General features: G+C 42.2%; 1 protein-coding gene across 1 annotated transcript in view; it reads left to right on the top strand.

The window, feature by feature from the left end:
• The window catches only part of FLT1 (fms related receptor tyrosine kinase 1), a gene marked incomplete at its 3' end in the record, with an annotated part of 206,155 nt that overhangs the window by 47,254 nt on the left and 134,943 nt on the right, over window positions 1-23,958 (top strand). Inside the window, exons 4-8 of the mRNA XM_080690255.1 lie at window positions 12,986-13,110; window positions 17,120-17,282; window positions 17,375-17,511; window positions 20,511-20,685; window positions 22,710-22,827. Of these exons, the coding sequence (XP_080546381.1) occupies window positions 12,986-13,110; window positions 17,120-17,282; window positions 17,375-17,511; window positions 20,511-20,685; window positions 22,710-22,827 (718 nt within the window). The remainder of the gene's footprint in view (window positions 1-12,985; window positions 13,111-17,119; window positions 17,283-17,374; window positions 17,512-20,510; window positions 20,686-22,709; window positions 22,828-23,958) is intronic.

The raw sequence follows: 23,958 nt of genomic DNA, 5'->3' as shown, positions 1-23,958 counted from the left end.
TACTACCTGGGGTTGTTAGGAGACTCTCAACCTTTAAGTCTTACTCTTTGCCAGGTCTAATCAGATAGGTGACACTTGCCAATGCCACAGTGCGCTACAAGGAAGAGCGGGGAGAAGGGTGCCCCACCTGGGACTCTCCCTGCCCTTCTCCGCTCCCCAGAGGTATCCTTTCCAACTTACTCTCATCTCACTTTCCAGGTCTCAAGTTAAACATCACCCTTTCTGAAAAGCCACCCCAGTCTCCCCCCAAACTAGGAATAGTGTTTCTATTGACTGTCTCCCTTCACGCAGGACTCCCCCTCAGTAGTCAGCAGTTCTGTGAGGACCAGGACTGAGTCTATTTAGTCCCAGAATTCAGCACGGGGTATGGCCCATAGCAGGTGCTCAATAAATGTTAAATGAAAGAAAGAAACGTGGGATTTTAGTGTGTATTGGTCTATTACCTGGCTTCCTTACACACTGAACACATGAGCCCCGCCGGGGCCAAACCTCAGGTCATGTTACTAAATCATGGTCCCAAAAGGGCCAGTATACTGGAACTGTAAACTAGGATTCGCAAAATGTGACTTGATAGGAAGAGATGTAAAGGCCTGTATGTGTCTGGTAATATAGACCTCTAACTCCCCTAGTACCGTGTGGGGGAAGCAGTGGCTAACTTGACACATCTGGAAAAGACTTGAGGCTTTTAGCTGACTCGGCATTCACCACGAGAATGGATCCAAGCTTGGACTGCATTAATAAATAGCTGCTGTCCAGAATCAAGGAGGTTCCAGGCTTCCTGTTTAGTTCACACCTCAAGAGAACACAGAAAACAGGATTTCCAAAGCAAATCACTGCACCCCTCTAAACCTCATTTTCATCATCTGTAAAATGGGTACCTGCCTCAAAGGATTGCGAGAAATCAACGATTTGGCCTGATGATTTTATCACTTTCATTGGCAAGGAACAGCTAAAGGGACTAAAATGTTTAAAAAGTAAGGAACACGGCAACAAAATCGAAGACATAAGTGCCTTCCATGTTTTCTTATGTGAAAAAGCTTCATCTTTATAATCCTAGATAGCAGAGCAACAACTATCTATGAACAAAAGAATTCCAGACAGGCAATTTCAGCTTGACATAGGGAACACTTTCAAACATCTAAAGCTATCCAAAAAAGATGAGCTCTCTTGGCGGATGGTGAGTTCCCCGTGTGTGTAGGTATTTCAGCGCAGGACAGGCACTTGCTTGGTGGGCTTGGTGGGACTGGATGAGATGATGCCTCAGGATCTTTCTGCTATTGAGATTCACTGAGTGTCTGGTGTATGTCACTATAGTGTATTGAGAATCTGGCTCAGGCTCGTTTCATAACAGCCAATGAGATCAATTCTATTGTCAGTCTTTTTTTTTTTTTTTTTTTTTTTTTGCGGTACTAGGGATGGAACCCAGGGGCATTTTACCTTCGAGCTACACCCCCAGCCCCAATTTTTATTCTTTACTTGGAAACAGGGTCTCACTGAGTTGCAAAAGGCCTTACTAAGTAGTAGCTGAGGCTGTCTTTGAACTGTGATCATCCTGTCTCAGCCTCCCAAATGCTGGGATTACAAGCGTGCGCCCGGTTCTATTGTCAGTTTTTTACAGAAAAGTTGGAGGCGTTCACTCCAACGTTCAAGGTTGCATTCTTTGTTAATTATCAGATCAAATTTTGAGCCCAGGACTGGTTGTCTCTGAGGCCCCTGGCATTTCCATTGTCTTCGCCCACTCTTCTACTTTGCCTCTCATGGACTTCTGCACACAGTGCAGGGTTGAAACCTGAAGTGAACAGGCCAGAACAGTACCTAAAACTAGAAGAGCTCAAGTTCATATATCCTACATATTGTTACTTGTTGGTGCTGGGGATTGAACTCAAAACATTCTACCTATGAGCTATACCCACCCACCACCCCCAGCCCTTTTTACTTTGAAACACAGACTCATTAAATGATTGAGGGTCTTGCTAAGTTTCTAAGACTGGCCTCAAACCTGTGATCTTTCTGTCTCAGCCTCCCAGTTATTGCGATCACAAGCATGTGCTACCACACCCAGCTCTATGTATCTTAAAAACTGGGACCCCCTAGCCACGTTCCCACTCCACAACAGCTGTGTGCAGTGAGCAGGAGCTGCCCTTTCAGACACAGACCCCAGCTCTAAACTGCTACCCCTGCCTCAGCCTCCCATCCGGTTCCCCCTCTCTTGCCCTCTGTGCCCGGCTCAGGAGGGACGTCATATTCTGTACCTAGCGTGAACATTCCAAAGTGACACAGAACAAAACATGGGTTTGGGAATGGGACAGTGGCCAGCCTGTGTTCTAGATCAAGCCAAGGCCCAGAGAGCCCCCAGGTGGCAGAGGTCCACACCACCAGCATCCCCAGCTCCCTGCTCCCCCTCTCAGGAGCCAGAAGGGAATGAGGTCCTGGTGGAGGAGTGGAGGCTGCTCTGTAGGGGAAACCACCGCCCCACTGGAGGGCCTCTGCTCAAGTGCCCTGTGCTGGAAGGTGTCTGCCCTTGTCTTTGTGAACCAAGGCAGGCTCTGCTTGGGTGACCAGCCCAGTCTCTCTGGAGGTGGCCAGCCCTCTCTGGATTCCTTAGGGACTCTCTGGAATCCCCATAACCTCACAGCAGAGAGAGCTAAGAAGGGGCCCAGGGACTGGTGGTTCAGATCTGGGACCGTTGGCCTGTGGCTTCACACTGTCTGGTCTGCCAGGAGGTCTCATGTTACTGCTGTCTCTGGGTGTGGATAACGACAGATGTCATGATGCTCCTGAGAAGGAGGGTCAGGGCCGGATAGCTATGTGGTGGAGGCGAACTGGCCCAGGATGGTAGAACCTGAATCAGTCTGGCTCAGCCTCCCCCAGTCCTCCTGTGCTTGCGCCTTGAGGGTCTTTCTCTGGTCCTCAGTGTCCACTTGAGGTCCTAAAAAGCCCTGGATTCATTCCCCAGCAACACACACACACACACACACACAGGTACGTTCCTTCAAACTTCTATAATGTTATCATTCAGAGGAATCATAGAACTTAGGACAAGACCAAAACTCTTGTCAGCGGAAGACTTTATTAGAGCCCCCTGTACCACAAAAAAAAAAAAAAAAAAAAAGAAGAAGAAGAAGAAGAAGAAGAAAAAGAAAGAAAGGAAGAAAGAAAGAAAAACATGGTCTTGCTAAATTGCTGAGGCTGTCCTCAAACTTGGATCCTCCCTCTCAGCCTCCCAAGTACTAGGATTACAGGCATGCACCCCTACCCCCATGCTCATTTGTATGATCAGAATAGTTCACCAGGAAAGGCTGAGTTGCGCTTTCTGTGCAGACTGCTCCCCTCAGACACATCAAGCAAGAGCCTCCATAAAGAAAGAGACAGTCATTGTGCTCCTGCTGCCTGCCGCTACCAGGGAACCGAAGGAAAAGGACATACCTGTAATCGTGATGACTTTGACACAAAGAAAAATTCCGATTTTTTTGTGGGTGACCCCACCTGGATATAAACTGGAGCAGGAGAGAAAGGTCAGAAGGATGAGCTATGGGAACCATCCCAGCTCAGGAAACAGTGGCGCACTGTTTCTAAGAAAGAGCCCAAAGCTCTGGTTTCTCTTAATGTAGATTTTATTGAGATATAATTCATGTACCTTACAAATCACCATTTAAAATGTAAGATGGTTTTTGGCATATTGAAAGATATATACAACCCTTATCATCATAGTCAATTTTGGAAACTTATCTCAAAAAGAAATCCTTTGGTTGTCAGTGCATCCCCTCACCCCCAACACACACCCCATACCTCTGCAGCCCTAAGCAACCACTAATCCATGTCTTGCCATGCCGGGGTGCCTCTTCTGGACTGTTCATGTAAATAGAATCATACACTATATGATCTTCTGTAGCTGGCTTCTTTCACTTAGCATAATGTTTTTGGTGGTCATCGTGTTATGTATCAGCCCTTCATTTCTTTCTGTTGCTGAATAATATTCTACTATATAGATATGCTACATTTTAGCTATCCACTTATAGATATTTGAGTTATTTTCACTTTTTGCCTATTTTGAATAATACTTCAATAAACATTGTGTGCAGCTTTTGTGTGGATATAAGTTCTCATTCTCTCAAGTAGAATGTGTGTAATTGTTGTGTCCTATGGTAACTCTGTTTGATCCAGTTGTGTTCTGCTGTGGCTGCACTATTTTACATTCTCATCAGCAATGCATGAGGGTTCCACGTTGCCCACATCCTTGCCAACACTGTTACTGTGTCTTTTTTATTATAATTGTTTTAGTGGGTGTGAAATGGTAGCTTACTATGGTTGTGACTGGTATTGTCCTGGTGGCTTATGATGTTAAATATCTTTTATGTGCTTCTTCTTGGCCCTTTGAATATCATCTTTGGAAATATGTCTAATCAGGACCCTTTTTCATTTTTTAATTGGATTGTTTGCCTTTTATTATTGAGTTGAAAGAATTCGTGAATTAACTTCATTTATATAACTATATAGTATAAATATATTTGAATATTCTAGATATATTGTGTACAATAAATATATAGAGAGATGTTTATATATTCAAAATGTAGTTATTATATAACTATACTTTAAAAATATATTCTGAAATGGGTGTAGTGGTGCATTCTTGTAATCCCAGTACCTGGGAGGCAGGAGGATCAAAGGTTCATGACCAGACTCAGCAACTTAGTGAAATCCTCTACAGCTTAGTGAGACCCTGTTTCAAAATAAAGAATAAGCTGGGTGTGGTGGCGCACGCTTGTAATCCCCGCGCTTGGGAGGCAGAGATAGGAAGATCGTGCAGGTTCGAAGCCAGCCTCACTGGCTTAAGAGACCCTGTTTCCAAATAAAATATAAAATAGGGTTGGGAGTGTAGCCTGGAGGTAGAAGACCTTCCAAGAACCCCAGTGCCACCAAAAGAAAGAAAGAAAGAAAAAAAAAAGAATAAAATAGGGCTGGGGGTGTAGATCAGAGGTAGAATGTCCCTGAGTGTCATACCTAGTATATATGTATGAATATATATAATATATAAACCTGTATATAATAATATATATTCAGCTGCATAAATATATATATATGGTACATGATAAGTATATATCTGGTACATGAATATATTTTACACATTTTATATACAAGTGCCTTAGCAGATATATAATTATATAATTTGCCAAATATTTTCTGCCATTCCTTGGACCATCTTTTCACTTTCTAGATAATATTCTTTGAAGCACAAAACTTTCTAATTTTGAAGATGCCCAATTTGTCAGTTTTTTCTTTTGTTGTTTGTACTGTTGGTATCATATGAAAGAATACCATGCCAAATCTGAGATCATGCTGATTTACCTCTGATTTCTTCTAAGAATTTTATAATTAGCTCTTACATTTAAGTCTTTGATCTATTTTTAGTTAATATTTGTATAAGGTACTGTGTGCAGGACTAACAGCGTTTGTTGAAAGCTTTATTCTTTCCCTATTAAACGGTCTTGTCAAAAGTCACATGGCCAAGACACATGGCTTTACTCTGGATCGCCATTTCACTGATCTCTAAACCAGCCAGTACCACAGAGCTTTGATCACTGTTATATAGTTTGAAACTGAGAAGTGTTGAGTCCTCCAATTTTGTTCTTTTGCAAGATTATCTCATCTATTCTTGGTCTGTGAATTTTAGATTCATCTTGTCAGTTTCTACAAAGAAGCTGGAATCCCCATAGGGATTACATTAAATTTGTAGAGCAGCTGAGACAGGAGGATCGCGGTTCTCGGACAGCCTCAGCTACTACTTAATGAAGCCCTTTGAAAGTCAGAAAGACCTTGTTTCAAAATAAAGAATAAAAATTTAAAAATAGGGCTGGGGTCTGGGCATGGTGGTACCTGCTTGTAATCCCAGCATTTGGGAGGCGGAGACCAGAGGATGGCTGTTGTGGACAGCCTCAGCTAATTAGTGAGGCCCTAGGCAACTCAGTGAGACCTTGTTTCAAAAATAAAGAGACTAAAAAATAGAGCTGGGGGTGTAGCTTAGAAGTGTAATGTCCCTGGGTTGCATCCCCAGCACCACTAAATAAATAAATAAATAAATAAATAAATAAATAAATAAATAAAATGAAAAAAGAAAAATAGGGCTGGAAATGTAGCTCAGAGGTAGAATGCCAATAGATTCCATCCCCAGTACCAAAAAAAATAAAAAAACTGTAGATCAATTTGGGAAGCACTGACATCTTGACAATATTGTCTTCAATCCATGAATATGGGATGTTTATTTAGATCTTTAATTTCTTCCACAATGTTTTGTACTTTTCAAAGTATGAATTTTGCACTTTCATCTCCTTTTTTTTTTTTTTTTTTTTTTTGCAGTGCTGGGGGTGGAACCCAGAGACATTCTACCTCTGAGCTACACCCCCAGTCTTATTTTTTATTCTCTTTTCTTATTTTTTGAAACAGGGTCTCACTGAGTTGCAAAGGCCTCCCTAAGTAGCTGAGGCTATCCGCGAACCACAGTCCTCCAGTATCTGCCTCCCAAATGCTGTGATTACAAGTGTGCACCACCACGCCCAGCCCACTTTTATCTTCTGGATGCTGTTAAAAACGGAATCATTTCCATAATTTTATGTATAGATTGTTCATTGCATGTGTGTAGAAATATAATTCATTTGTATTGATCCTGTATCCTGTGATCTTGCTTAATTCATTTATTAATTCTAACAATCTAACAGTTTTTTGGTGTATTCCTTAGGGTTTTTTTGTACACAATCATGTTATTTGAAAATGGAAACTGCTTTTCCAGTAGCTACACCATTTTTACCTTTCCAATTGTACTCTTTTATTACTCTTGCCTACCCGCTCTGCATAGACCTCCTGGTATACTGTTAAATAGAAGTGATGGGAATGAACAGCCATCTAGTAATTCACCATTAAGTATGATATCAGTTATGGGGATTTGGGGAGATACCATTAACCATATAGAGTAAGTTCTATTTTTTTTTTTTTTTTTTTTAGTACTGGGGATGGAACCCAGGGGCATTCTACCTCCAAGCTATACCCTCAGCCCTATTTTTTATTCTTTATTTGAAAACAGGGTCTCACTGAGTTGCAAAGGGCCTCACTAAGTAGTAGCTGAGGCTGTCCTCAAACTGAGATCCTCCTGTCTCAGCCTCCCAAATGCTGATATTACAAGCGTGCACCACCATGCCTGGTAGAGTAAGTTCTATTTTAAGCCAATGATAGGAATACATTCCTGTAGTCCCAGGACTTGGGCGGCTGAGACAGGATAATCAAAGATTCAAGGCCAGCCTCAGCAACTTAGGAAGACCCTGTTTCAAAAAAAGAAAATAAAATGGACTGGGGTCTAGCTCAGAGGTAAAATGCCCCAGGGTTCAATCTCTGTTACTAAAAAAAGGGAGAAAGTGAGAGAAAGTTTCTTTCTATTCCTAATTTGCTCAATTAAAAAAAAATCATTAAGTTGTATGTCTATTGTGATAATAATATGGGTTTGGGGTTCGATTCTATTGATGTGGTATATTAATTGTACTTGGTCATTGTGTGTATAATGCTCTTTATATGTTCCTGGATTTAATTTGCTTTTTGTGCATATACATAAGAGATAGTTGGAGCCGGGTATGGTGGGTTCCATCCCCAGTGCCTCAAAAAAAAAAAAAAGAGAGAGAGTGGTTTATAATTTTCTTGTGATATCTTTGATTTTAGTATCTGAATACTGGCCTCACAGAATGAGTTCAGAACTTCTCCTTGTTCTATGCTTTGGAAAATTTTATGAGGAATTGTCTTCAGGTTTGGTAGAATTCCCTTGCCACCTAGGCATTGGCTTTCCCTTGTGGGCACCAAAAAATGCTTTATTTTAATTACTAATTCAATCTTTTACTATAGGTCTTATCTGAGTTGTCTATTTCTTGTTGAATTAGTGCCAGTCATTTGTATGCCTCTAGAAATGTGTCCAACTCATCTGTTATCTCACTTGAGATAAAACCCTGTTACTTTATTGAGATGTTTACTTCAGTAACGCCAGTAACAGTGCTCACTGTGTCACTCTTAGCTTGTCTGGCTAGAGATTTGTCCTTTGGGCTCATCTTTTCAAATACTCAGCTTTGGTTTGCTGGTTGTTTTTTCTTTTTTTTCTTTTTTTTTTTTTTTTTGTGGTACTGGGGTGGAACCCAGAGGCTTTCTACCTCCGGGCTATACTCCCAGACCTATTTTATACTTTATTTGGAAACAGGGTCTCACTAAGTTGCTGAGAGCCTCACTAAGTAGCTGAGGCTGGCTTCGAACCTGTGCAATCCTCCTGTCTCAGCCTCCCATGAGCAGGGATTACAAGCGTGCGCCACCACGCCCGGCTAGGTTTGCTGGTTTTTCTCTGCTGTTTTTTCTATTCTCTTTCATTCGTTTCCACATATTACTTCCTCCTTTTTCCTTGCTTTAGATTTAGTTTGCTCTTCTGCTCAATATCTTTAAGGGAGAGAGTTAGGTTATTGGCTTCTAAATATATAAATTGGCATCTAAATACATATATAACTTAGATATGTATATATATGTGTGTGAATTTTCCTCTAAACACTATTTTGGCTCCATCTAAAAAGTTTTAATATGTCGTGTTTTTGTTTTCATTTATTTCAAAGTAATTTCCCTTCTGACTTCTTTGACCCACTGATTATTAAGAAGCATGTAGTTTAATTTCCACATCTTGGTGAGCGTCTCTAATTTCTTCCTGTTATTCCTAATTTAAGTTCATTGTAGCCAGATATTGTATTTCTTTCCTTTTAAATTTATTGAGGTGAGTTTTCTGGCCTCCACATTCTCTATCCATGAGAATGTTCCATGTACACGTGGGGAAAAAATGTCTCCTATTCTGATGGGTGGAGTATTCTGTAGGTATCTGTTAGGTTGGTTTTATAGTGTCTTTCAAGTGTTCTGTTCCTTTTTTGATCTTCAGTCCAGTTCTATCTATTACTGAAATTGGTATACTGAAAATCTCCATCTATGACTGTTAAGCTGTCTTTTTCTCCTTTCAGTTTTGTCCGTTTTTGCCTCCTATGTTTTGAGGCCTTGTTGTTAAATGTTTTAAATAGTTATATCTTCCTAAAAGACTGATCTTTTTAATAAATGTCCTTCTTTATCATTTTACGTTTCTTTTTATCATTTCTTATTTAAAGTGTATTTTGTCTGATGATAGTATAGCTATTCCCACTTTTTCATGATTGCTCCAAAGCTCTGTTTTGAATTATTAAAAGCTCTGGTGGACAGGATGAGTCAGGGAAGAATTTGCATCTTTTCCTTTTTTCTCATATTTTAAATGTAACAGTTCACCAACCAATAACCTGCCCTTGAGCAGGAGGTAAAAGCCACAACACGGAGATATGTGTGGCGTGAAAACATGCCAGTCTAGCTGGAGCTGTCTTCATGGGATTGGCTAATGAGCTTTCCTCTCTACTTCATCCTCAGTAAATGAAAACCACATCCTCCTTTAAGGCAACTAGGGGTCCTCATGACTAGGACTTTTGAGGTAAGAAAAATTAAAAAGAAAGAAAATCAGAGAAAGTTTGTAAAAATCATAAAATATTTCTTCTTGAGCTCTTTTTCCACTAAATTGTCAAGGGTCTTACTAAACTGCTGAAGCTGGGACTAAGGCTAGCTTTGAACCTGTGATCTTCCTATCTCTGCCTCCCAAGTACTGGGATTACAGGTGTGTGTCACCACTCCCCGTTCTGGAACCCCTTTTCAAGTTAAAAAAAAAAAAAGCTCCCTCAATGTTGGGTTTCACCCACTGGCTTTGACTCCAACAGCACTCCCAGGTGATGCCAGTCTGAGACAGAGCAGGATGAGCCTGGCACACTGGACTTAATGTCCTCCTCTGAGTACAGGTTCAAAAGGAAAAAACACATTTTAAAAATAGACATGATTCCATTTTGAGCAAGGGTCCCTGTTTGATCTTTCCATGTGTCTAAGCCCACTTCTTGTCCCGACGGATAAGTGACAGTCCGGGGACCCCCATGGGGTGAGCAGCCTCGGATTCCCTGCCAGTTTCCTGTCACTGCTTTGAGCTCTAAGTTCAGAGAGGTGAGGGTGAGGGCGGGCGACCTTTACCTAGTGGTGTGCTGGCCGGTGTCCCTGGTGACAGTGTGTCTGAGCGACCAACACACCCGCAGCCTTCGGCAGCTCCTCCACACTCTTTCAACAACCAGCCAATTTGGTCTCAGGAAACCACTCTGCGGAGCTGGCTGGGTTTCGAAGTCCTTTTTAATTTTGTGACAAAGACAAATGTGCCCTACGGGAGTAGTAAGTGGTTTTACTGGTGATATTAATGGAACCGTGACCTCTCCTGTATCTATGGTCCTACAAAACAAAATATGTTTGTATTATGTCAGGCAAGTTCATTCTTAGCCCTTCCTTCAAGCAAATTACAGAGGAAGTATACTATTAATATGCCCAAGGAGAGTACTGGTGTGTGTGTGTGTGTGTGTGTGTGTGTGTGTGTGTGTGTGTGTGTGTCTGCCTGTGAGTAACAACAGTCACAAGCTCATTTGCAAATGTAGTAGATTTATAATGCCACTATTGACTGTCGTACAAATGATGTGCCTTGAATTGTATTTGTACAGGCACAAATCAGAGAAATTCTGACATTTTGAAGAGAATTTCAGTAGACCCAGTACTGGTACCGGAATTAGCTTTTAGACACGAATAGCTGTAGTCAATTTAAGTGTTTCAGGGATCAAGGATCCAAAGAGACAAAGAAAAAGCTCAAAGGCTTTTTTTCTTCTTCCAGTATTGGGAATTGAACCCAGAGGTGCTCTGCCACCACGCTGCACCCCAGCCCTTTTTATTTTTTATTGTGAGGGTCTCTTAAAGTTGCTCAAGCTGGCCTCAGACTTGAAATCCTCCTGCCTCAGCCTCTTGAGTTGCTGGAATTACAGGCCTGTGCCTAGCTCAAAGGTATATTGAATTAGCCTCTTATTTGTAATTGACATTTCATTAACCTAGAAAAAACTACATTGATGCTATTTCCTGCAGAAACTTTTTCATGCCGTATCCTTTGTTGAAAACGGTTGCTTAAGGAGACAATAAATTAAATATGAAGGATTTACAGTTTAGTTAAATGAATTAAGCCATTTCCTGGTGTTTGTGTTTACCTTGGGACTCACAAAGGAGACAAAAATATAGACTCACAGGAGGAAGGAAAGAAAGATCAAATCCCAATAGTCCTGGACTGAATGTGTAGCTCAGCAACTTCATTTAGAGGAGGAATTTAATGCTGATAGGAGCCCTCGTTTCTATGTAATTAACTTTTGCTTTCTGCATATGTTCTGTGCCCATTGAGAATTCAAAATAATCACATAACTTTATTAATTGTGACAGCTAATGTCTCATTCTATTATACAAGACCCAAAGTAAATCAAATGCAAGATATATAGTTCTCCTCAAGTTAAAACAGATGATACTGTATAATTTTAGTTTAATAATTAAAATATAGAATGTCACACAATTGTTCTAAAAATACTCAAAAATACAGAAGAAGATAAATAAGAAACAAGTCGTGAAACTACCACCAAAAGACAATCCTGGCTCACATCTTAGTGTACGTGTTTCCAATGGTTTTTCTCTGCTACCACGAGCCTGAGGCCAAGTTTTCTGAGCCCCATTCCCATTCCATCAGAAACCTGCTGGGAAATCCAAACATGCAGGAAGTCCGTCCTTGTCTCCTACTACCTTCTGCGGCCATCTCTGTAATCCTTGGTATTCCTTGGCCCACAGACGTCACCGCAACCTTTGCCTTTGTCCTTCTATGGTCATCTTCCTATGAAAATGCCAGTCCGATTAGGTTAGGGGCCCACTCTCCTGGGCTTACATAATTACCCTTCCAACAACCCACTTTTCAAATCTGGCCACATTCAGAGTTTGCCGGTGAGGGTCAGGACTTCAGACATATCTGTTGTCGTTACGGGCAACCCATAGCGACTTACCTACTGCCGGCAGCTGTCCTGCAACGCCTTTGTTTCTTCCCAAGTCCTGCTCTGCTCAGCATCAAGTGAGCTTCCGAACCTGCAGGTCTGAGGGAGGGCCCGCAGCGGCCTGGGTAGGTTCTTTCAGGTCTAGGTGGAGAGATTTCTTCTGGGATTTCTTCTGGGCGAGCTAAGTGGGGGAGATGAGAGCGCTGTGACTCTGGAAGGGCTGGCTGCCTGAGGATGTCAGGGGACCAGGGGGACAGTGAGACTGCTTCTAAAGGGATCTGAAACCCATTCTGGTTCCCTGGGGGAATTCCAGGGAAGCCAGGGGTGGGAGGTGATGCCCCCTTGCCTCTAAGAAGGGCCAGATGCTATGTTTTAAAAGGACGATTTGGGTGATAATTCTCGAAGACACCTCTTCCAGACCTCTTTGCAGGCACTTGCCTGTACTTAGCTCTTGGTAGATAAGCAACCCAAACTACAGGAAGGGGCCTGATATGCATGTGATGTGAATGCTGTTCTCAGCCCCGCCCTCCTGCCCTTCCCCTAGCAGCTCAGACTTTCTTATTCATTATTAGCCTACCAGGAAAGGTCTAGAAAACCTGAAAGCCATTCAAATGATAATGCTCCTTCTCACTTGCTACACTTTGGCGCCACTTCTGACTCCCTCCTTCCGCAGTGCACCTGGGACCTTACTTGTCACCAAGGCTGGGGGCAGGGCACTCTCCCAAGGACGAGGTCCTGGCATTTCAGCAGGATTTTCCCATGGTTGTCCCCTCACATACTAGGGTGTCAGGGCAATCCATTCGAAGGCCAAGAACTGAATAAGAAACTGGACTTTACTAGAGAAGCTTTCTGTTTTCTGGTTATAAACACAGAAGACCAAATTTTGAGATAAAGAAGGTGGATTTACGAATTACTTTAAGGGGAAGAAGGGGTCACTCTGGTGTTGGTGCCCAGACTACTGCTCCAGCTCCAGCATCAGAGCATCGGTAGTTCAATCACTTACGTACTTTTTAATTGCCTTTCTCACTCAGACACAGGGAGACCTTTCGTAGAGATGCACAGTGAGATACCCGACATTGTGTATATGACGGAAGGAAGGGCGCTCGTCATTCCCTGCCGAGTTACATCGCCCAGTATCACCGTTACTCTAAAAAAGGTAAATCGGGCTCAGGGAGCTTTCATTGCAAGTGAAAATGATGACATTTTAATCATTTTGTCTCTCTGGAATAATTTCCTTACAGACATGTGGGCTTTTCAGGGCTTCTCACTAATTCTTTTGACTGCGAAGTATAAGTCCTGTAAGTTACACCTATGCATATATTTATATAGGATAAGATGATTATGTCCTAAGCATAAATCTACATGAATAATGGAAAAACTAAAATCATGAATTATTTTAGTCTGTTGTCCCAAGTCCAAAGGTCTGTAGTGTGAGCATGTACATAAATTCGTAACTTGGCAAAGTGGTTCACCCAGATTATTACTGAAGATGGGAATGTCAGGAGGGTGCCTGAACTTCCAGCCCTTGGCAGCCCTGCTTCCTGCACACAGAGCCACCACCTTGGTTCCAGTTGAGGAGTTCCTGATGACAAAAGGCTTATCTCCTGCTTAGCACCCACACTTAGCCTTTTAGAAAAAAGGAGGGGAAAGAAGTCTACCCAGTAGACTTGAGTCCTCTTCACACTGGTTTGGAAGTTGTCTGTGTGGAAAAGGAAAGAGATTGAGAGTAGACACAGGCAAACTGAAAATGTGACCTTTCAGCTAATTCATAACCAGAGTTTGGAAAGCCGGGTGTGGGAGCACATGCCCGTGATCCCAGTACTCGGGAGGCTGAGACAGGAGGATCACAAGTTTGAGGCCAGCCTCAGCAACTTAGGGAGACCCCATTTCAAAATGGAAAAAAAAAAATGGAGTAAGCTGGGACTAAGAATTGGATAAAAACTCTCCAAATAGAAAACTGTAGTAAATTTTGAGAGCACATAGCCCTAAGATCAACCCCCAAGGTAGCACTGAGCACCGTGTGCACACAACAGGTACTCAGTGTTTGGTGGTTGAAAAGTGTAAGCTCTGCTTCGCTAGGTCACACATTGACCCCGAGTCCTGAAGGCGTGAGGTTGCACTTGTTCTCTTATGTTCTTGATTTGACTTAGGCCCTCCATACAGTCTATCAGGGACAGGTTTGGGCTGCTGCTCTCTCTGTATCCCCTTGCAAGGAAATGTCAAATCATCGGGTGTCAGAGCTGGAAACACTAGAGGAGTTGAACTCCTGGATCGGTCAAGGAAACACTCAGGTTCCCAGGCTGCTGGCCATGCTGGGCATCAGAGCAGACCCCCCCATGCATCGCCCCTCCCCACTTCCCTAAAGGGTTGGTGTGCAAGAGGAAAGAAGGCCAGAGAGGCTCTTAGTGGAGGGAGCTGGTGCCACACAGTGGGGACTCCCACCACATGCCACTACCTACCAGCAGACCAGCAAGAAAGCCAACCTCTGTCCACCCGTTTCCCCCCTTTGAGAAATGGGGTGATTATAGCAGTTGTCCTAACCAGGGTTGTTAGGAGGGCCAGATGTGGCAATATATGGAAAGCCCTTGGACTGCCTGTGACTGGCACAAGACAGGCCCAATTCAGGCTTCACTAGTAGAATTTAACAGTTCAACAGGCGCTATTTGACTCATTACCAAGTATGTTCTCAACTGCATTATTCCTCTTGGTCCAAGGTAATAATTGCTACATAATTAACATGGAAAAAACATGGAGACAAGAAAGCTCTCTCCTGGGAGTCCTAGTGGCAGTAGGTTTTCTGTTACAAGGAACATCCCAGAATTTACAGATCTAAAAATGTGGCAAATAAACCAGACAAAAGCGGTACATGTCAGCAATCCCAGTACTTGGGAGGCGGAGACAGGAAGATCACAGGTTTGAGGCCAGCCTCAACAACTTAATGAGACCCTGGTTTGAAATAAAAAAAGTAAAGAGCTTGGAGGTGCTCAGAGGTAGAATGCTCCTGGGTTCAAGGGAAACAGGGGCAAGTTATCTATTGTTTTACTACCTAAAGATCTATAACACAGCATTTTTGAGAGAGAGGGAGAAATAGGTATTTGGTATGTATTTGATATTGAAAAATATTCTATCATATACATATATATGCTGCCATGAATCCACATCTTTCTTTTCCATGTCTCTTACTGTCCCTTGTTGAGGTGCTGTCCTGCCTCTGTTCTCCCACAGCCCCTCTGGCGGAGCCCCTGGGAGGTGGAGGCTGGTCTCCCTACCCAGAACTTTCTCTGGGGGCTGCGGTCTCCCTGCCCACTTCTCTGCCTCTTACGACACTCAGTACAGGCAGAGGAGCCCCATGGTCAGTCGCTGACTTTGCTCTTGTCAGCAAAAGGCCAAGTTACTTTGTCAATGGAACAGGACCAGTGGTGGAACGGATAGAGTAAGAAACACCTCAGAGGAAACGTTAATGTGATTTTAAGTTGTGCTGAGGAAATTTGTCAGCAAACCTTCCTCTCAGATTCAGCACAGACTTATTTTCACTTACTTTTAAAGTATCACAGATTTCAATCCCCGACTTACGTCTTTTCTGAGTTTTTCCCGGAATTGTTTGTGCCAAGTTAGAAGGTCCGTTCCCCCACTGAACGTAGAGCATTCTCAAGCTAACAGACTCTTGATTTTTCTAAACATGAAAAGAATCCTTCAATTGATTTCAGTACTTCATAAACAGGATGTAATTAACTTAAACCCAAGCAACACGGGTAACACATTATCAATACAGACAAACTCACTGGGAGAAAGGCACTAGTGACTTTTGCACTAGAACTTTCTGCCACTGGGTCAGAAATCCAGATCCACAGCTTGAACAGGCAACAGAAATACCTGAAAAGTGGCTAAGGCGAGGGAGGCAGGCACACATTTTTTCTTTCTTTTTTTGCGGGTCTGGGGATGGAACCCAGGGGCATTCGACCTCCAAAGCCACACCCCCTGCCCTATTTTTTTATTCTTTTTATTTTGAAACCGGGTCTCACTGAGTTGCAGAGGGCCTCACTAAGTATCTGAGGCTGTCTGCGAACCATGATCCTCAGATCTCAGCCTCCCGAATACTGGGATTACAAGGGTGAGCCACCACGCCCGGCTGCAGGCACACTTTTTGAAAAGAGATAGAAAAGGTTTCAAACATCTTCGGATGGTTGGTATTTCCTTTATAATCTGTTGGGGGAAGGTAATCTGATTTTTTTTTTTTTTTTACTGCTGATATTTAATAAATAGTCATGGTGGCCAGAGACTAGACTTCTGACCTGGGGCTGGCAACCAGGTATCGGGCAAAATGGCTGGGCCAGCCTATGGAGCAATGACCCCAACCCTAATTCCAAGATGGAGTATTTCTATTGTAATTTTTCAAAATCAAGCCCAGGGAGCTGTAGGTGTGGCTCAGCGGTAGAGCATTAGTATAATGTGAATTCCCAGGTTCCATCCCAGAACTGGAAAAAAAGAAATAATGAAGCCCTAGATATAAGAAGCAAGCAGAAGGAGAGAACCAAATCATGGGATCTTTTCTTTCAGTGAGATTTCTTTCCATGCTTCTGAACACTCCTCGGTGTTTGAGAGCACTTGGGAGACTGAGACAGGAGAATCAGAGTTCAAGACCAGTCTCAGAAATTTGATGAGACTCTCAGGAACCTAGTTAAGACCCTGTGTGTGGCTCAGAAGTAGAATGCCACTGGGTTCAATCTCTAGTCACACACACACACACATACACACACACACACACACACACACACACACACACACACACTTGTTACAGATGATAAATATACATGAAAATAACCTAGAAGCTCCACTGAAAAAATGCTAATTGATTTTTTTGTTGCAGACCAGGCCAGGTTACTATGAAGATTCCCAGAAGCCAAAGAGTTATGATACAGTCTTCCATTAAAAGTCTGACAAGATCTATCCTGGGAGGCTACACTAGTTGCCAAGCCTGATAATAAACGCCCATAATTACTATGGTGTATAATACAAAAATGTGTCTTGCCATATGCAGAGAACTAAACAACTTGGAGTTTTTACCTGTACTGTTTTCATTTTAGGTGGGGATCCATGGTTTTCCAGTGGGACTGTATTGCCACAGTGCTTATGTGACTTTGTTAAATCACCTCTCTTCCTTTCAGTTTCCATTTGATATTTTGATCCCTGATGGAAAAAGAATAACTTGGGACAGCAGGAAAGGCTTTACAATAGCAAATGCCACATACAGAGAAATAGGGCTTCTGACCTGCGAAACAACTGTCAACGGCCACTCGTACGTGACAAACTATCTCACACATCGGCAAAGTAAGTGTGTTGCAAGCGTGAGCCGATGTGCACTGTCTTCTCTGCCCAGTAAAAGCGTGGGTTTTAAAAACTTTTATCTCTTGTGCTTACAGCCAACACAATCACCGACGTCCAAATAAGCACGCCCAGCCCAGTGAAATTACTCCGCGGCCACACACTCACCCTCAACTGCACGGCCACCACGGCCCTGAACACCAGAGTTCAGATAGCCTGGAGTTACCCTGGTAAGGTAAGTCACCCATTTTTCTATTTCTTTTCAGCAAGCAAAACCCCCAACAGGTTTTTGAGATGGAAAAAATGAGCCAATTCTGGCTCCCATGGCAGCGTTGGTCAGTAGAGAAGCTTCAGGTTGGGAGGGGGCGCTCTCCTTGCCTGGCATTTCAGGAGTGTGGCGGGTCAGATCCCAGCCTCTGATGGTTTTGTTTTGATGACTATAGGCTGCTGTTTCTATTGCATGATTCCAAGTGGGAAAAGGAGGATTATTTCATCCTTGGAAATGACTCGCTGGGATTTAGAGATGAGAGGAAAATTTATCACTAGATACCAGGCAGGGGCTGTCTTTTGTGAGGACGACAATGTGGTGGGGGAGGCTGCTTCGTCTGCTTTAATGTAACGTACTGGCAGACAGTCAGGCTCCACGCTGCAGAAGTCTGCAGAAGATACTCCAGGCCAGCCATCCGAAGTTCCATAAGCATCAAAGGAGCAAGCGTGTCCCTTAGAAAAACGAGAAGGAAGACTGAGTCGGGCTCAGGTGGCACATCTTTGCACATGACAATTAGCTAAATATGGGGGGAAATATGATGAACTGTTCAGAAAACCCTGAGGGTGCTCCAGCCTCCACTTTTTGTGTGTCAGGATGATTTATGTGGCTTGTCCCCAGTGCAGGCATTTGTCATGTTACTCAGATTGCCCAATCACAAAGGTAATTTATGATTAAATTATATATGAAAGATTAATACAGGAGCCCCAAGCGATGGTTCCTGTCAACATTTCTTGCCATGAAAGTAGAATAACACAGCAACAAAAACATGTAATAAGTACCTGGGAGGGAAAGAGGGATCAATCAATCATAAGCTATTTTCTAGAAAAATTATATTGTTTCATTTAAATAAAAATTTGATGAGTTATAGTTGTGTTTTCTGGAGTTTGATAAAAATCAAATATCCTCAATATTTCCAAGAGAGGAAAATTTTTATCCTGTTAGTATTACTGGTGATATTGAGTACTGATAGTATGTCCCAAGAATCTTCTAAAATGGCACTATTTAATAGAACTTTCTGCGGTGGAAATATTTCATACCTGTGCTTGTCCAATTAAGTAACCACTAGCCACATCCAGCTAAAGAACACTTGAAATGTGGTTAGCTCCACTGAGGAAGCAACTTTTCATTTAGGTTAATTTTTATTTATTTATTTATTTATTTATTTATTTAGGTGCTGGGATTGAACCCAGGGGCATTCTACATCCCGAGCCCTTTTTGTTTTTTATTTTGAAACAGGGTCTCTCTAAATTGCTGAGGCTGGCCTGGAATCTGTGATCCTCCTGTCTCAGCCCCCCCAGTACTAGGATTCCAGGCATGTACAATGGCACCTGGTTTGGTTGATTTCCATTTAAATAGCCACTGAAGACTTGACTTTTCATTTAAATAGCCACATGTGGCTGGTGGATGAAGTCTTGGACAAAGCCATCCTAAGACGCATGAGTTGTTTTGCAAGGCAGAAGCCGTGCCAATGTTATTTAAACCTTGGCAAAAACTAGTTCTCAAAAGAAGTAATGCCTGTGCAAATACTGTTGTGGAAAGATTCCTTAGTCTATGGGGTTAAGGGACTGAGTCTCTGACTTTTGATGGTGTTGACTACTACTGAGAATAAAGGAAATGGTCCATACCTGTGTCTATGCCAACAGGGAAGTAAATAGGTTCATTGGATACAACCAAGAGTAGCCGGGTGTGGTGGCACACACTTGTAATCCCAGCATTCGGGAGGCAGAGACTGGAAGATCACAGTTCACGGACAACCTCAGCTACTTAATGAGGCCCTTTGCAACTCATTGAGACCTGTTTAAAAACTAAAAGGACTAACAAATAGGGCTGGGTGTGTAGCTCAGAGGTACAATGCCCCTGGGTTCCATCCCCAGGACTGCAAAAAAAAAAAAAAAAAAAAAAGAAAAGAAAAGAAAAAGAAAAAATACATCCAAGAGAAGAGCTAAATACAAGATCCCAAGATCATGCTGGACTGCTTCCAAAATCTTTTTCCATGACCTACCCTCCAATCCCACAGGACAAAGGCTTTGAGGAGGAAATGAACAGTTCTAGGAGGCAAGGTGATCTCTTCTCAAACAGTGAGCAGGTCACTGTGGCCAAGGCAGACTCCTTTGAGCTTCCAGGGCTCCCTGTGGTCTTCCCGACATGAACACAGGGCAACAAGCTCCTCCCATGGGCCAGACTCCTCCATGGGTCTGCATATCCTGGGTCCGTTTACTGAGGTTTAGCAGAGATTGGCAGGCACTGCTCAAATAGAGAAGTCCAGAGACATGAAGCATCCCACCTTAGTAGATGAGGAAACTCACATGGTGAATTATTAAGAAAAACACTGTCATTATGTCAGGTACTAAAGATAATGATTTCCCAGATTTGTGTGTGACACTCATGGCCAGAGGATAGGCTTTTGCTGAGAGAGGTGTGTGTGCCAAAGGAAAAAGTCTCTATTTCTACTCAAAAGACCTGAGCTCCTGGTCTACTTGAGTCAGTTTCTGTCACGTCAGTTTCTTCTTAGATAAAAGGGCAGTGCTCTGATCTGAAAAAGTGAGACGATGTACATAAAAGGCCATCTGAAGAGACTGAGTGCTAATGCAGAGCCAGTGTGCTGCACTATGAGGTACATCTAGAAAGACCAAAGTCCACCACTAAGCCAACCCTGAGAAGGAGGGAAGGGAGAGGGAGTGGGGAGCGAACTGGGGAAGGGCTAAATGAGTGATGTGTGCATGTATGCCTCTACCCCATTAAGATGCAGGACTACAGTGCACCAATTAAAAACAATTTTAAAAACCCTCCACTTAAGAAAAAAAAGACATGTGCTTTCCAGACTTCTGGCCCTAGCTGGGTTTGATACACTTCTTAGCAGAACAAAAGCAGAAGCTGTCCAAGTTATGATCTGCTAAATGCTAAAATGCTGTCACTTTAAGTTTGAACAATTCCTACTTCCACACTTGTTATATATTTTTCTCTAGACAACTAAGAGAGCTTCCATAAGGCAGCGAATTGACCAAAGCAATTCCCACGCCAACGTGTTCTACAGTATTCTTACCATTCACAATGTGCACAACAGAGACAGAGGACTTTATATTTGTCATGTGAAGAGTGGACCAGCATCTAAATCTGCTAACACATCAGTGCAAGTATTTGGTAAGCAATAATTCAGCATTGGTTCACTTTGTAATCTTCTCAGACTTTGGATTCTATAAACAAGTGAATGTTCTTTTGGCGGAGTGTTACACTATCGTAAATAAAAACAGCTTTGTCATGGTCTCCTCCTCCCCACTGCCAAAAAAGCAAATCACAATAAGTGCTTTTTAAATTTAATAATTTTGAATTAGGCAGAGTCTTTTCTTCAGAAGTTTATTATGGTTAATAATACAGATCACAAAATATTTATTAAATTCTTCATTTAGTTTTCCATACAAACAAGACAGGAAATGGTGATCAGTTTTGCTTTTATTATCTAGGAAAAATTTACAGGTACTCACATAAAGTAGAATAATGAAAATATGGTGTGATAAATTTTTTTAAATTAATACTAGTATGTGTGTGTATGTGTTAGTGAGGATTGAACTCAGAGGCATTCTACATCTGAAATATAACCCCAGCCCTATTTTTAAAATTTTTTAAATCTTATTTATTTATTTATTTATTTATTTATTTATTTTTGGTGGTACTGGGGATGGAACCCTTCTACTTCCAGGCTACACCTCCAGACTTATTTTTATATTTTTAAAATTTGGAAACAGGGTCTCTTAGCCAGCAAGGCTGGCTTCGAACCTGCACGATCCTCCTGTCTTCGCCTCCCAAGTGCAGAGATTACAAGCATGCACCACCACACCCGGCCTTTTTATTTATTTATTTATTTATTTATTTATTTTTAATTTTGAAATGGTCTTGTTAGGTGCTGAGATTGGCCTCAAACCTGTGAGCGATCCTCTTGTTGAAGTCTTTAAATCCTGAGATTACAGGTGTATGCCACCATGCCTGGCCTGAAATTAATGCTATTTTATCCTTGCTTTAATTTTTATTTTGTTTATTTATTTACTTATTTATTTTTTTGTGTGGTACTGGGGATGGAACCCAGGAGCATTCTACCTCCGAGCTATATCCCTAGACCCATTTTTTTTGAAATAGGGTCTCACGGAGTTGCCAAGGGCCAGGCCTCACTAAGTAGTTGGCCATGAACCTCCATTCTCCTGACTCAGCCTCCCAAATTCTAGGATTACAAGCTTCCGCCACCACTCCTGGCTTTTATCCCTGCTCTTATTATCATGCAATCTTAAATTTGTTGATTAATTCTAATATGCAAGTTCTGTAACAAAAAATGCTTGCAAGCCTTACTTCCATTCCTTCTTAAAAGGGAAAGCAGAGCCGAGTGGGGTGGCACCTGCCTTTAATGCCAGCGTAGAAGCTGAGACTGAAGGCTAGCAGGCTCAAGGCCAGCCTCAGTGATTTAGCGAGACCCTGTTTCAAAATAGAAGGGCTGGAGGTAGTTGGGCTTGGTGCTGCACACCTGTAATCCTAGTAGCTGCGAAGCTAAAACAAGAGACTAAGACAGGAAGATTGCAGGTTTGAGACCGGCCTCAGCGACTTAGCAAGGAGCTCAGCAACTCAGTGACACCCTGTTTCACAATAGATGTTAAAAAATAGGGCTGGCTGTGTAGCTCTGAAGTAATAACAAACAAAACAAAAACTTCCCTGGGTTCAGTCCTCAGTACCATTAAAAAAGGGGGGGAGGAAACAGCGTGAAGAGCAAAAACTACGAGCAGCTCTGTCAAAGCCTGTGATTTCCTCTTGGCATTCTCCTTTGCTATCAAATCGGTTGTTGTAGGTGTCCAGAGCAGTCTTCTCCTGGCTTTTTGTAAATTTTTAGAAATTCCTTGCTGCTCCTTGTTGTCGTGATAGAGGTATTTCAGTTATTTCCTATCACCCCACCATGGTTTTATGTCCGTAGGACTTGCTACCATTTGACTTGAAATTATTTCACCAATTAAGCTGCTTTTCAAATGTCTTATCCACGGATCGATGGACATCTGGGCTCCCGATAGGCTCTGCCCTGATTCGGCTTGGTCACTGGTCCACTGCGTCCTCGGCCTCAAGAAGGCTGTGAGGTTTCCCTGACATGACTATGTCCTTTTCTAATGTGTGTATCACTTCTCCTTTCAAAGAAAAAGCTTTCATCACCGTGAAGCATCGGAAGCAGCAGGTGCATGAAACCATTGCGGGCAAGCGGTCCTACAGGCTGTCCATGAAGGTGAAGGCCTTCCCCCCGCCGGAAGTCCTATGGTAGGACCACAGTTGTTTTTCTGTTGGTTTAAGATATGTATTGTAAGGACAAAGTTGTAAGAGTCCAAATAACTTAAATTCTTGAGGAAAAAAATCAAAAGAACTTATCTGGGCAGCAATAGCGAGTTGAGAGCTGGTTGCTTTCTGGGTGGTAGAGGTGAGGGTTCTGGCTGGGAAGGGGAAACCACACTCATTTCAGCTTTGAGAGTCCCTCGCTGACAGTTTCCACATCTTGAAACCTTCCTGTGATGTCAGTGTTGTCTGAATGGGTGTATTGGGCAATGCCTATGAAGCCTCTTGCATATGGAATGTGCTCTATTAACCCCAAGAAGTGTCCCTTGTAACGGGGATGCTGAAAATAATTCTTTTATATACAGCTGCATTGAAACTGTCAGTCCTGTCTAAAAACTAAACATTAGTAGAGACAAGACTTACTCATTTGCAGGAGTGGCTGAACAGACTTATTTGAACAAATTAAGTTTTCTTTGGCTTGAAGGCTGCATATTCAGAAACTCCTTAAACAGTTTTACAAAAAATCTAGCACAACACCTGGGGTAAAACAATGTAATCTGCTTGGAATCTGGAGTCATTTTGTTAAATTACTTTTAAATGCAATATCTTTGGCTGAAGCCATTACATTTCAAACAAAGTGTATGGTACAAAGCTGTTAGCAAAACAATCCGTACAATGTACAAGTGGCACCATTTTGGAACCTCCACAGCAGAGCTTACTTGGCCTTCGGTATCCTTGGAGTAGGATGTTTGTTTTCAGTTTTCCTAAATACTTAATAGAGTATTAAAAAAAAATCTTTGGGCCCTACCATTGCAATGAAAAATTTCTTTTTTCATATCTAAAAAGGTTAATAATTAATTATTACATTTCATAGTAAGTTAGTGACTGGAGTACATTTGCTTTTGCAGGGCCCACCTGTACCCTCCCCTGTTAGTGTTGATTTATTCATTGACTAAGTAGCAATGACTAAAACATTCAATCCACACTCAAAAATGCTGTCCTGTTAGTTTAAAATCATACTAAAACAGTGTTTGAAATCACAAAATATAGTCATTTTAACTGTTTTGCACCGAGACCTACTAGGAATGGGGATTTGTCTGCAGAACTGTTATATAGAGT

Source organism: Muscardinus avellanarius (genome assembly GCF_963383645.1).
Source record: "Muscardinus avellanarius genome assembly, chromosome: 2".
In the NCBI taxonomy this organism is placed as follows: Eukaryota; Metazoa; Chordata; class Mammalia; order Rodentia; family Gliridae; genus Muscardinus; species Muscardinus avellanarius.
This window is presented reverse-complemented; position numbering and strand designations above follow the sequence as displayed.